General features: G+C 36.2%; 2 protein-coding genes across 3 annotated transcripts in view; one reads left to right on the top strand and one right to left on the bottom strand.

Annotated features, from left to right (window-relative positions):
- Nucleotides 1-1,850: 1,850 nt before the first annotated feature.
- On the bottom strand, nt 1,851-3,025 carry LOC124156351 (TM2 domain-containing protein CG11103). 2 transcript variants are annotated; one of them, XM_046530858.1, is made up of 4 exons: nt 2,625-3,025; nt 2,461-2,548; nt 2,270-2,385; nt 1,851-2,194 (listed from the first exon to the last, which is right to left on the bottom strand). In XM_046530858.1, the coding sequence occupies exons 1-4, from the start codon at nt 2,765-2,767 to the stop codon at nt 1,981-1,983; spliced, it is 561 nt and encodes a 186-aa protein (XP_046386814.1). In that variant the 5' UTR covers nt 2,768-3,025; the 3' UTR covers nt 1,851-1,980. The 2 variants fall into 2 exon arrangements, with proteins under 2 accessions (XP_046386814.1, XP_046386815.1); XM_046530859.1 differs by having other exon boundaries at nt 2,621-2,706.
- Nucleotides 3,026-3,102: 77 nt separating this feature from the next.
- Nucleotides 3,103-12,360, top strand: part of LOC124156350 (protein FAM193A-like) — a 54,361-nt gene continuing 45,103 nt past the window's right edge. The window contains exons 1-2 of the mRNA XM_046530857.1: nt 3,103-3,472; nt 3,699-3,805. Coding sequence (XP_046386813.1) covers nt 3,239-3,472; nt 3,699-3,805 — 341 coding nt within the window. The 5' untranslated portion in view covers nt 3,103-3,238. The remainder of the gene's footprint in view (nt 3,473-3,698; nt 3,806-12,360) is intronic.

Raw genomic sequence — 12,360 nt, 5'->3', positions numbered from 1 at the left:
TAGGCCTATTTACATACCAATCAATCATTCGATAAAACAATTTACACATAATAAGTTAACTGGTCACCAAAACAAGGTATTCTGCAACACCAAGATCATATGGCCGCCGTCCGGCGCAGAGATCACTAGTTAAGTCGCTGTGTGCATGCTCGGGCAGCATCCCAAGACTTCCATAAGGCACAAGCTTAGACGTGTCGTAGCACCAGCTGCCCCCACCACTACCACTCTTCATATAGTAACTGCATGGTGATGGATTGGGAGATTCTGGCCAGTGCCCCATGGCTACAAATACAAACTTCTCGCGCTATTTTTCCTACATTTTTGATGTATGCGATTGATAAAACAATTTGGTTAATTAGAAGTATAATTAAAACTGAAGTGGTATTTAATTTTTTTTTCCTTTTTCAAATCTTTGAGAGGGGTGGCATCTGAGAGTCCTTATGGGCAAGCCGCCACTGGCTGAGTCGCCTGACAACTTAACCAAGAGTTGTCTGGGTTAGAGTCCCTGTGGAAGCAGTTTGCTAGACATAACCAGTTGTGATTGTTTGTATGGTGAAAATGTTGTAATCCTATATTTATGGCGGGGTTGTAGGAACAATGGCTGGGGTGTAGGTGAATGTATTACCAGGAACGTTAACGGGGTTCACATGCCCCCCCACCCCCCAATCGTTATATAGGAATCTCCAAATTCATGTGGGAAGTCACCATTCGGATGTTCATTTAATAAAATATGCTGAGAAAAAACTAATGTAACTGACATTGTGTGGGTATGAAACGATTCCCTCCATGAAGTACATAATGTACTTGAAATGTTTTTATCAATGTGTGTAATCAATTAATGTGCAATAACACACCACAAATGGGAATTTATAGTGTGCTCATGAGGGCAACCATTACATTGTGAAAAAATTCAGTTCATTGGTGGTCTCGCCGTAGCCCAGCAAACAATTGAAATGTACACAGGACACTGAACTTAAAAAGATTTCACTCCTCAATGTAACTCAGACCGAAAGGAGAGTATGAATACTTCTTGAGGCAGGGAAATGAGCGGTCATTTTTGCTATGGTATGGATGGTACTGTACTATACTCAATTTTGTGATGCATTCAATAAGATAAAAATTTAGGGCTACATACAGGCTATGAATATGAAGGCTGTTATACATGGGGCATGTTATTTTGAATACTAGAACTGCATTTATTTCTCATTAAAGCATGCAATTGCACAAACAAAATCAGAAGGGGCCATTTTGCCATCTCACATCCATGCATTCTCGCAAATATTCACCACTTGACATGTTGTGATTTTGACAGTGCTTTCACGGAGTAGATTGTGCAATTAGGTATGTCATGTAGAATGGCTGTAAGAAATTTAAATGCTGGCTTTGGTATATATAACCCGGGTGGCCATTCAAATATCAAATAACTTGCCATACTAATGCTGTTGCAATTTTCCTATTTGACATTGTTTTTAAAGAATATTAACCGTGAGAGAAGTAAAATATGATTTGATGGACTTTCTTGCATAAAGTAACTTAAAAATTTAAGAGTTACATAGGACCACCTGAATGACTTTCAAAATGTTTTTCTAATCAAATGGGAGTAACGTCACCATTTTAAATTTAAAATAAATATGATAATACCAAAGTTTTTCATCATTTACTCTGGCATTCCATGAATTTCCTGAGGAGTGGCAACCCTGGTCACATACTTCAACATCGTTGTAGCATAATTTGCAACGGTCAAGTTAATAGTTTGTCAGGATTCACTCTGTGAGCAGATCTGCATTAGTCAATCTCAAATAACAAAGGTAAGTGTAACCAGTAATTTGAAGGAAACTTGTTTAAAAAAATAATTGAAAACAATAGCATTTATTGCTCTAGTTGATAATCAATAGTCCACATGTAGGGCAGGTAAACCCATCAACCTATTTGTAGTGAAGTGACTGCAATCAGGTACGTATTAATTGTCTTTAAGTCACACTACACATAACGATTCCAATTGCTTCCATCCTCTGGCAGCAGTCCATTGGTGACGAGAAGGACAATGTCCACAATCCACCATATCCCCACTCCTCCAATGGTCAAAAGTTTACCCACTGCCGTGCCCGTATGACTCAGGCAGAATCTATCCATTCCAAGAAATCCCAGAAGAATGCTATAAATAAGGGTCGTGGCGAAGTAATTTTTGGCGTATCTGGAAATACAGAAGTAAACATGAGGTAAAAGGATTACAAAAACCTGAATCCCCCACTGACAGCTGGTAACTTACTTGATGCATGGGAATCCTCCGCGGATGAAGGTCCTATTACCGTAACATTCTATGTCTTGCAGAACCGTACACGTAGTATTAGCCTTTTCAACGTCTTCGTAACGATATCCACCGTACTAAACAGCAAAAATTATTATGTCAGCCAATCTGAAAAGACAATCAATTATCAATGAATAACAATTTTAAATTACCTTGACGCATCCCAATCCGGTATCTTCTTTAGCTGTCTTGTTGCCTTTGAGGTCCAACGGCTGCTCACAGTCCAAAAACTCTAAGGGGCTGAATGGGAAAAAAATGTATTAATTGAGTGGAAAAATACAATCTTAAAAAAACTTTAATAATGATTTTTACCTACAGGAAACTACATTGCACCAAGGGCCCATAGGGTAAGTATGTCTGTGACTCTTCCCCCTGGGAAGTTTTGTTATTGGCATCGCCACGAACAGTCACAAAAATCGAGAGAAAGACCAGAATGGATACAGATTTTACTATCATCATGCATAAAGTAAATCAGGAAGGGAAACATTTATCAATACGCATGACAGCGGTGACATCGCATACGAGTGCAGGGGTATTTGTCAACAGAGCGCAATACAATTGACACTATATATATATACCACAGAAAAATTAATGTTAGAGCTTTAGCTTAAGGGTAAAATAGGAATTAAAGACGAAACACACAATGGAATGATAAATAACAGAAAACCACATCAAACATTATGTTTTCCAACTTTTCCAAAAGTCGAAAAAAACAATAACGACAATTCCTTCCAATTCCGTTGTTTGCTGCGACATCTGCTGATAATCATGTTTAGTTAGACTTACGCCATATTGACCGTGGGTATACGTCAAGCTTCATTGGAATATAGTAATTTTTAAGGCAATGTTTGCTATGTTCATCCCGTTTTCTGGATAATTTTCGGAATTCTGATCAAGGCTGTAGTGTTGTTTTCAATTATTTGTGCTATAATGAGTTGCTCGGATCTAATGAAATCCTCCGAACATAAGTGTACCGAGAGCGGTAACATGGGTGACGTTCTGGGAAAAGAATGTGAGGATGGTGAAAAAGATGAACTTCATGAAGATGAGTTCGCTGATGAAGTGCGTGAGGAAGCTGACGGTGCTCCGAGTGTTGATGAGCAAACGCCACTTGCTTGTGGGCAACCTGTGGGGTATGAGTTCAAGCAAGCTGATGAAGCTAAGGTACGGAACTAGGCCGATAGGGATGTCTCAATGTGGGACTCATTCTAAAAAATAAGCAATTACGTGCAATTGCTATCGTATGTCAATAGCCTTAATTGACTTCATTTGGTATAATTTACTCTTTTTTCTTCATAAATAAATCTTTCATTTAAAGACTTACGTATGCGAAAAGTGCTACAGAGTAAAACTTGAGCATTCTATCATGTGATTATTTCATTTTTTGAAGGGAGCGGCAGCTGTACCCGAAGAAACGGCTGCATCTGCTGTGAATCCGTCGAACAGTGTTGTTCGGGACGAAAAACAGTGTTCATGCGAAGCTTGCAAGAACAGGAGGTAGGAAATTACGAATTTCATTGTTTTAATATCGATTCACCATCTTTGTTGTGTAATTTAACTTAGTGTTTAGTTTTTAATGTCTGGAATAATTATATTTCCTGTTTCTTTGTTAGTGATATTTTGGTGGTCACTCAAAGGGATGAAAAAATTTATCATATCGATTTTATCATGTAGTGGTTATTTGATTCCCAAGTTCGCATATTTTGTATGCATTAAAAATTGCTCTGCATTCATATGATGTTTTATATCAGGTTTTGGTAGTGACTCTTTAGTTTATTTGTGTTAGGATGTTAGGAAGGAAATGGATATCGAAATCTTTGGTTGTACTTGGTAGTTGTCAAATTCAGTGCTTGCAATACACCTAGATATTTTGCCATAAGTTTCTCGAGCTATAATAGATCGCATAGTATGAATGAAAATGTTCTATGCTTTCTGCTTCGTCTTGGGAACCCACCAAATATTAGTTGGAATTAGGTTTTTAGGCTTGTGGGCCGTTTTAAGTTTTAACTTGCGGTATTACCAACTGCTTTTAGATATTGAGCAACTTGATGTGTTTCTCAAAGTAATCTTATGGTTAAGTGCATCCCAGTTTCCTCTGTACTACTATTGTGCTGTTTTAAATTTTGACGTTCATATTCCTTGCAGCCATTTTTACCTCCATATTTGGAGAATTTTTGCCATTCGCTATTTCATATTTGCCATTTTTGCTAAGTGATGGACGTGATTTATTAGGCTGTTATAATGTTAGGTTAGTTATAAGTTTATTAGATACTCATTTTATTTATGAAACATCACTCCTTCCTCAGAGTTTGTAAGGAGTGACTGCTGTCCTCTTTCATTTTCCTATTATGTTTTGTTGCATAGTATTTTTTATTATTTACTTAAGTGAACAAATTTATGAATAGGATGTGAAATTATGTCTTGGTAACGCATTAGCATTTGCTAAATTTTGAGAATCCTGAATGCCTCTTGTCATACAGAATAGGGATTCCTTAAAAAAAAATCAATTTGAACACTTGTAAGAATTCATTATTTAAACTTCATCCATCATCTCCTGTCAGTCATCAAATGATGTATTGGGAGACATACAAATTCCGTAGTATGGTCTATGTTTATATTGAATTGCAAGGAAAAGTTTAATAATGTGTACTTTTTCCATTTGTCAACATAACTTTATAGATTTTTAGGGATCCATTTTTCACATATTTAAAATTGTAAATTATCGATTCAGCTCATCAGAATGTGATTATCATGAATAGACTGTTGAAGTTTTGCTGCCGAATTATGGGTTTTGACATTGTCCTCAGGCAACAGCTGTTTGTTTATTGTTATTGTTAGTGTTCTTATTCTAAGTGGTTCTAAAAGGCAAAACAACCTCCTATCAGGAGAGATCTTTTGAAATTTATATTCTTGAGCACGTTAATGTATTTAAGAAACATTACAATAACTCTGTTTTAGCTGCAGATACTAGTCTTTTTTTCTAGATTCCCTCTGTTGATTCTCTTAGTAACATACATAACTACAAAATCGGCGTTGCAGCACCATCTCGAAGTCAAACTGTAAACTTGGGAATTCAACTTGATTTTAACATAACAATTTCAACAAGATCATGCACCAAACCAACCCTGCAGTGGGTTCATAGTGATAATTCTTGATCCAGAATGGAAATAACAATATTTCATTATACATTCATTGATGAGTACAACATTTTTACAATAGTTACCTTCTAGTATCCAAGTATTTAGTATTCTAAGCCATAATGAAATAGGAAGCTCTAATAACAGCTCACTTTAACTTGAGAATGAATCAAAATGCGATTGTTTAGAAATCTAGCGTATTTGAAGGTGCCACCTGAAAAGCTTATACAAAAACTTGATTCAAGATCAGTCAAATGTTATATGCTTGGTTATGCAAATAATGGTTACAGGCTGTGGAATCATATGAAGAATTGAGTTGTCATTGGTCAAAACGTAATAATTGATGGAGAAAGATTAGAACTATGAGAGTGGCATACAGCAAAGAGTTTATCGGTGCAGAAGGAGCTAGATCTAAAGCATTAGATGAAGGTAGATATAACAACCTCAGGATACAGCAAGAATACGTCAATGCTGGTGGATGTAAATATGGGGAATTGGTAGAAGAAAGATCAGAAAAAGAATCTTCCGATAAGAAAGGGAAAGAGAAACCTTAAAAAAGGTACTGACCATCAAGCAACTAAAATATGTGGAACACTATGAAATTGTATGGGTCTTGAGTGCAGAGGCATATGTTGAAGATAATCCTTATAGTTATGAAGATATAGCTTAGGCCCGTATTCTTATTCGACCCTGTAGGGCCAACCGACCCTTGATACGTCATCAGCCCCTACATAAACTGATCTCGCCCTACATATGCCACATCAAGCCCTACATATGGCCATTTGTGGAACTAAACGGGCCCTACTTGATGTAGGGTAGCTGAACCAGGCCTGCACCCTACAAAACATGGCGGCCAAATTTCGTCTGCTGATCACTTCGATTAAAGAATCTACATCGTAATGCATATTAAGCGAGACTAGATCACACGAATTATTTTTAAATGTTCAGGAACACAGCAGAAAGGTAATAATACTTCCACATTATAGCCACCAAGTTACATAAATTATAAAATTGACTGAACTAATAAGAATAACATAGCGGTATACATGCACCATGTTTCTACGAATACATAATAATATTTTTCACGCTTGGCACTTGGTATGCTTTTGGTAAACTAATACTTCGTTTACGTATAACCATGGAAAATGTATTTTCATGCCATTATTCGCCACATAATAAACTTAACTAGGGAAGGTGAAAGCGAAAGACGAACCTTGATGATGCAACGTAAGTTCCCACGTCAATGATCATGTTTGCTCCGTACTTATTACTATCTTGTACAGACCGCTTTTGAAGTAATTTAAAGTCAGTAAGGTTCTACTTTTGGCTCGATATGAGAGTATTTGTAGTGATGATTAATGTACCAACACGACCTGGCGGATGGCACTGATTGTTTATTTACCTTGAGCCGTTGCCCTAACAATACGCCCGAAAATTATCGGACGTCTTTTCATAGTTTCATAGTTAGTTCCCATTACGCTGACAGAGTGAAAAATCAGTGCTGCGCCATCATCTTCGTCATTTCAGAGAACTTGACGATGCAATCACTCCCACCACTTATGCAGGGTCGACTGAGAAACGCAAGTAGGGGCCTTTTGTCGTGTAGGGACGGATATGTAGGGTCGACTAAGAATACGGCCCTTAGTGTGAGGATAGACAAATATGATTTGAATCCATCATGGAAGAAATATGTGCACCAAAGGAAAATAATGCTTGGGAAATTGTTGAACTATTACCTGGTAGGAAAGCAATTCTAAATAGATGCGTATTCACAATCAAGTGAAAGGAATACAAAGAAATGAAAATGTACGTAGCCCATCTAGTAGTTAATGGATGCTCAAAAAGATATGGATTTGACTACACAGAAACTTATGCACCTGCAGCAAGAATGACAGGATTGTACTGGCAATAATCAATGAAAGGAATCATATTTCATGTGTCATAGATGCTTAGAGTACATATCTATATGGAGTTATTATGGAATAAATCCGTTAGAAGCTACTAGCCGGGCTTCTTCAAAATCTCAAAATCAATTTGTAAACTAATATGATCACTTTATGAGTCAAGGCAGGCACCAAGATAATGGAACAAATGACTTGAAGATTTCATTCTTAAGTTAAGTTTTTCAAGATCACAAAATGATCCTTACCTGTATATTAAGAAAGAAGGAAATTTATGCTTATACTTCCTATTATATGTGGATGTTTGTATAAGGATTGGAAATTCAAACCTGAAGTTAGCTCTAAGTAAAGAATTTTGTATGAAATACTTAGGGGAACAACATTGCTTCTTAGGAATTACTATTTTGTGAACTGGAAGTGAGTGACTACTTACCCAGCATGGAAAATTGTAAACCTGTAAAAACAGAAAAATTAAAAGAGAAGGAGTAATTAATTCTTTTGATATAAGACAGGGAAAACCTTGTTAGTTATTTAACTTGTGGGGTGTTTGGTATACTTAATGCAAGCAATTTAGCCTAACTTAAGTGCAGCAGTGAACTATTGATGTAGATTCCTAGGAAATGCAAGGATGAGCACTAGAGGAGACTAAAGAGGGTACTTTCGTATTTACTAGGAGCAGTGCATCTTAGATTGTTCTGCACCCTGAGCAGCCAAAGTCTCCCTTTTCGGAGTGGGCGGCGATCAGATGATCGCAAATATTCTCATACCTATATCATACATTTAAGACGTTTTTCTGCCCACAGTTACTTGCGCCAAAAGTACTGGTCAAAGCAGAGTAGAACGTGAGGGATGTAGACAAAGCTAATCAGAAGATGAAGTTATAAACTAGCCTTATTGTTTGATAGTAATATGTTTTGAGGGAAAGTGGACAGATGTAGTAACACAGAGAAGCGAAGGCTAGAAGTGGGATAGAACTGAAAGTTAAGTTTATTTCTCAGACTACACACGGAAAGTAAGGAATGATTCTTGGTGTGTAGGTGGTTAAGGTTATCATTCTACTTTGGCATAAGTCTTCCTGTCGTAGAACGAATACCTTAGTTTGTAATCCATATTTCTTTACACTAATGCTGTATTTCAATACAAAATAAAAATGCCATTCGCTAACAATGTCAGCTCATCTTGTATGATGTTAGGCATGATGTGGTGGTAGTTCTTAATATAAGTAAAATTGGAAACTGCAATATTTCCACTGAGTTTTATTTTGACGCTAAGCGTTTCGTTGCTACAAAAAATTACACTTGATAATGTTGTTTGTGGCAACAAAACTCGTAGTGTCAAAATAAACTCAGTTGAAATATTGCAATGTCCAATTTTACTTATAATGTCAGCTCAATTATGCATATATACAATGTAACAAAGGGGCAGCACAGTGGCAAGAATCCGAGGCCATGAATTCAGGGCAGTTAGTGCTGCTTATGTGCCCATATTTTGAGTCTTATATTATGTTGTTTTATTCCTAGTTCTGTAAAACCTTTAGATACGCACAGAGGGTTTCTGGCTCTCTGAGTATTCCAATTACCAGTCTACTTGTAAGTGCATAGATGACTGGTTTTCATGGCAAGTTCATATTCCTTTGACTTCCATTTACATTACAGCAAATAAATGTATGTATCTCATGAAGTTATTTAAGTAAAAGCGTACTGTTGGAGAACCAAAGGGTAGAACAAAGAAGCTTTTATGTAATCACTTGAAGTATTTGTGAACATGTCTGAAAGGTAGTGTGATTTTAGTATTTATTTCATTATCAGCAAAAGACTAGAGTTTAATATTTCAATCTAATTCCAGACATTATGTAAAAGATACATTATTTTGTATTACAAGTCAGTTGAAAATGTGTTATCTGGCTATAAATAGGGAAATCTTTTACTTGACATGTTCCTATATGCACAGCTTGTTCAATGAATCTATAAGTGACTAGGAAGACTGAATTTTTTCCTTCCATCCAAAAATTCTGGAGCAGAATACAATAGTCAATCATGATGTATAGACTTCTTTGGCTTATATTTTGCTGAATGCTATGGCAACCAAAAATTAAAATGGTAATTGAAAATTGATCTTTTAAGTACACTTACCTGAGGTCATCGATATTTTAGCTCATTATTTTAGGCTATAAAATTAATGATTTGGAAACTGCTGGACTACGGTAACCTGGACATCAAAATTCTTTTACCTTGGTATGGTTAAAATAGCTTTTTCAGCAAAATGTATTATTGGTAAAACTAGGGGTGAGCCGATAATTAATTCTGATATAAATACTGGCCGATATTGGACTATCGGCATATCGGTATCGGAGCACCGATATCCGATAATTTTTCCTCTACCACAACGTTATTTATGTATTTACCTCATCAAGGAAAATCAGGAAGTATTCATTCATACTCTGGTATCTAGGATTGAAATATTGGACCAGATCAAGTTAATCGGTTCTAAATAACGGGTATCGGAAAAAAAAGTTTATCGGCTCACCCCTAGGTAAAACTATACTTCTCAAATAATTTTACTTCTGAGAAGATCTTGTGGATTCTGTCAATTCATAATTTACATCCCAGTTTCTCATACATACCGAGTGAAACCCCTTGCATCTTGAACATAATAGCTGTTTGTGTTTTTTTTTAACACTTTCAGCCCCAGGCCTATGAAGTGGTTATTTTTCTAGAGGACCGACGTTTTTGTTTGTTTTTCAATGGGTAATATTTTATTATAAATAAATGACATAGTTAAAGTATTTTTCAGGTTTGTAGAATAAAGCTGTAATAAAAATAGGGAACAATTTGGAAAACAATTGTTGAACAGTTGAATAATTGTTTTCATGTAAACATTGTATGTATTAGACGAAAAATAAAAATATAACTGATAACTTCATATGATTCAGGCTGTACTTAGTGAAACTTCTCCATATTGAAAATAAAGGAATAAAACTTTGTAAGGTTCACTATTGTTTTAATATGGGCACGGTCCGGGTTTCGTAATGTAGTTACATCTTCAGGTGACTGATCTTACATGCATCTTATATTTATGCATACATATGGCAGTAAGGAAATCTATCGGAAGGGAATGGACTGGTTGAGAGGGTGGGGGAAAAATTACAAGTCCATATACTGCTTATCTACGCAAACTGAATCATGAAGTTCGCAAATCCATTGTTTGTGGGAGCACTGTGCAATCATGACCTGCTGAATGTGGAACTAAAAGAAGGCAAAGCAATTATAAAGGGCCAAACCCGACTTATACTCATTCGTTCATGGCAAAACAGGAGCTGAAGTACAGTAGCCCGAGCCAGACCTGGGTTCGGGCAGGAGGGCATTTCACGTATGCTCGGGCTTGGTCCTGAAAGTGTTGTGTATTAGTGGTTAATGACACATTGAAATATAATTGCAATAGAATCTAAAATGATTTTTATTCTGTTTTGAAGTACTGTAGTCATAATGACCACTTTGATCACAATCCATTTCTAAACAGTTGTTCATCATCCATGGTATGATTCCACTGGGATGTAGTTGCTCAAATGAAGACGAAAATGATGCCATAAGGAATTATATCCTGAGTGTAGCACTTATACACCCAACTGCCACGCCCCTTGTAAAACAGGCATTAAATTGTTAGGAGTAACTATATCCTCAAATAAATTGTTAGATCACTTTTTATGGACTAATGGACTATTTTTTAATGTGTGTCTTTTATGATGAGAAGTATGTATCTAAATACATATTATTTTTCTGCTCCCAATTACCCAAATTTATGTAGGTGAACTTTTGGAACGTATTGAAAACCTGTAGGAAGCAATTTCTTTGGTTATTATTGAAAAAAAACTTAGGTAAATACTAGGAAATTATGAAAAAAAATTGTGGTTATCATGTTATAGGTGCAGATAGCTCCTCAGCTAATTCTAAAATGAAAGTTCTATCGGACATCTTGGAATCACATGCAAGCTTGTAGGGAAGGCCAGACCTACTTTCTGTAGCATTTGGAAAAGTTATGTTTCTATAGTCACAAAACCTCTAAATTGAATTTATATTCACATGATTACCTATGATTAATTTAAAACAATGGGAAACTGTGGGAAACAATGGGAAACCCCTAAGGCACAGAGTATTAAGCACCCTAAATCAGTTTATTGCAACTGAAAAAACTCTCCTTGTATACAAAATTGGAATTCAAGTGTTTAAGGCCTTAAATTTATTTTGTTTTGACCTGGCTCCAAGCATTTTAAGATATGGTGCCGCAAAATGCTATCCCTGCAGTCTGTGGGGCGAGCAGGGGTGCGGTGGTGAGTAGCTTGAGTGTGTGGTAAGGTACATCTTGTAATATTGGTCGCAAACAGCTCAGAGAATCGACGAAGACATCTAAATAACATTATAAATACAAGAACAGTCAATTGGCCACTTACGGTCATTATTGGTAAAAGCTGCCATCGACCGTGACCTGAAGCCTCCTCCCATAAGTAACTTAATTTTCGCATTATTTTTTCCAAAAAATTAAAATTAAAAATAGCTTTTTTACTTTAAATATTTTGGATCAAATTGGAAAAAAAGTGGCTTTTGAAAGAAAAGGTGAAAGGTCAATTGACCATCCCCGGTCATTCAAATGTTAAAAGTGATCTACATCTGGAGTAAAAATAGTACAAAAAGCATTTAAAATCAGGTAATCACTGTTAAGTCCATGTAAAACTAATTATTTGCAAGAAAATGAATATGTGGGCAAAAAACTGTAACCAACCAAACAGTTTGCTGTAACAAAGAAAAATTGAAATGTGACGCCTTATCTGACCACCAGTGTCCTAACAACCTCACTACAAGCCTATTGAGGTGGCTTAGGGGGTGGTATGTTGACATTTTGCTGCATTTTTCCATAACATCCTTATGCATAACTGCTTTGATATATAGTCAGGGAAATTTGAAATATTCAGACTAGAAATCAGGAAAAGACAAGGAAGTTGAAAATGGAGTGTCAAAAT

This window comes from Ischnura elegans, chromosome 3 (genome assembly GCF_921293095.1).
Source record: "Ischnura elegans chromosome 3, ioIscEleg1.1, whole genome shotgun sequence".
Classification (NCBI taxonomy): Eukaryota; Metazoa; Arthropoda; class Insecta; order Odonata; family Coenagrionidae; genus Ischnura; species Ischnura elegans.
Note: the sequence above shows the minus strand (reverse complement) of the source record. Positions and strands in the feature narration are given on the sequence as shown.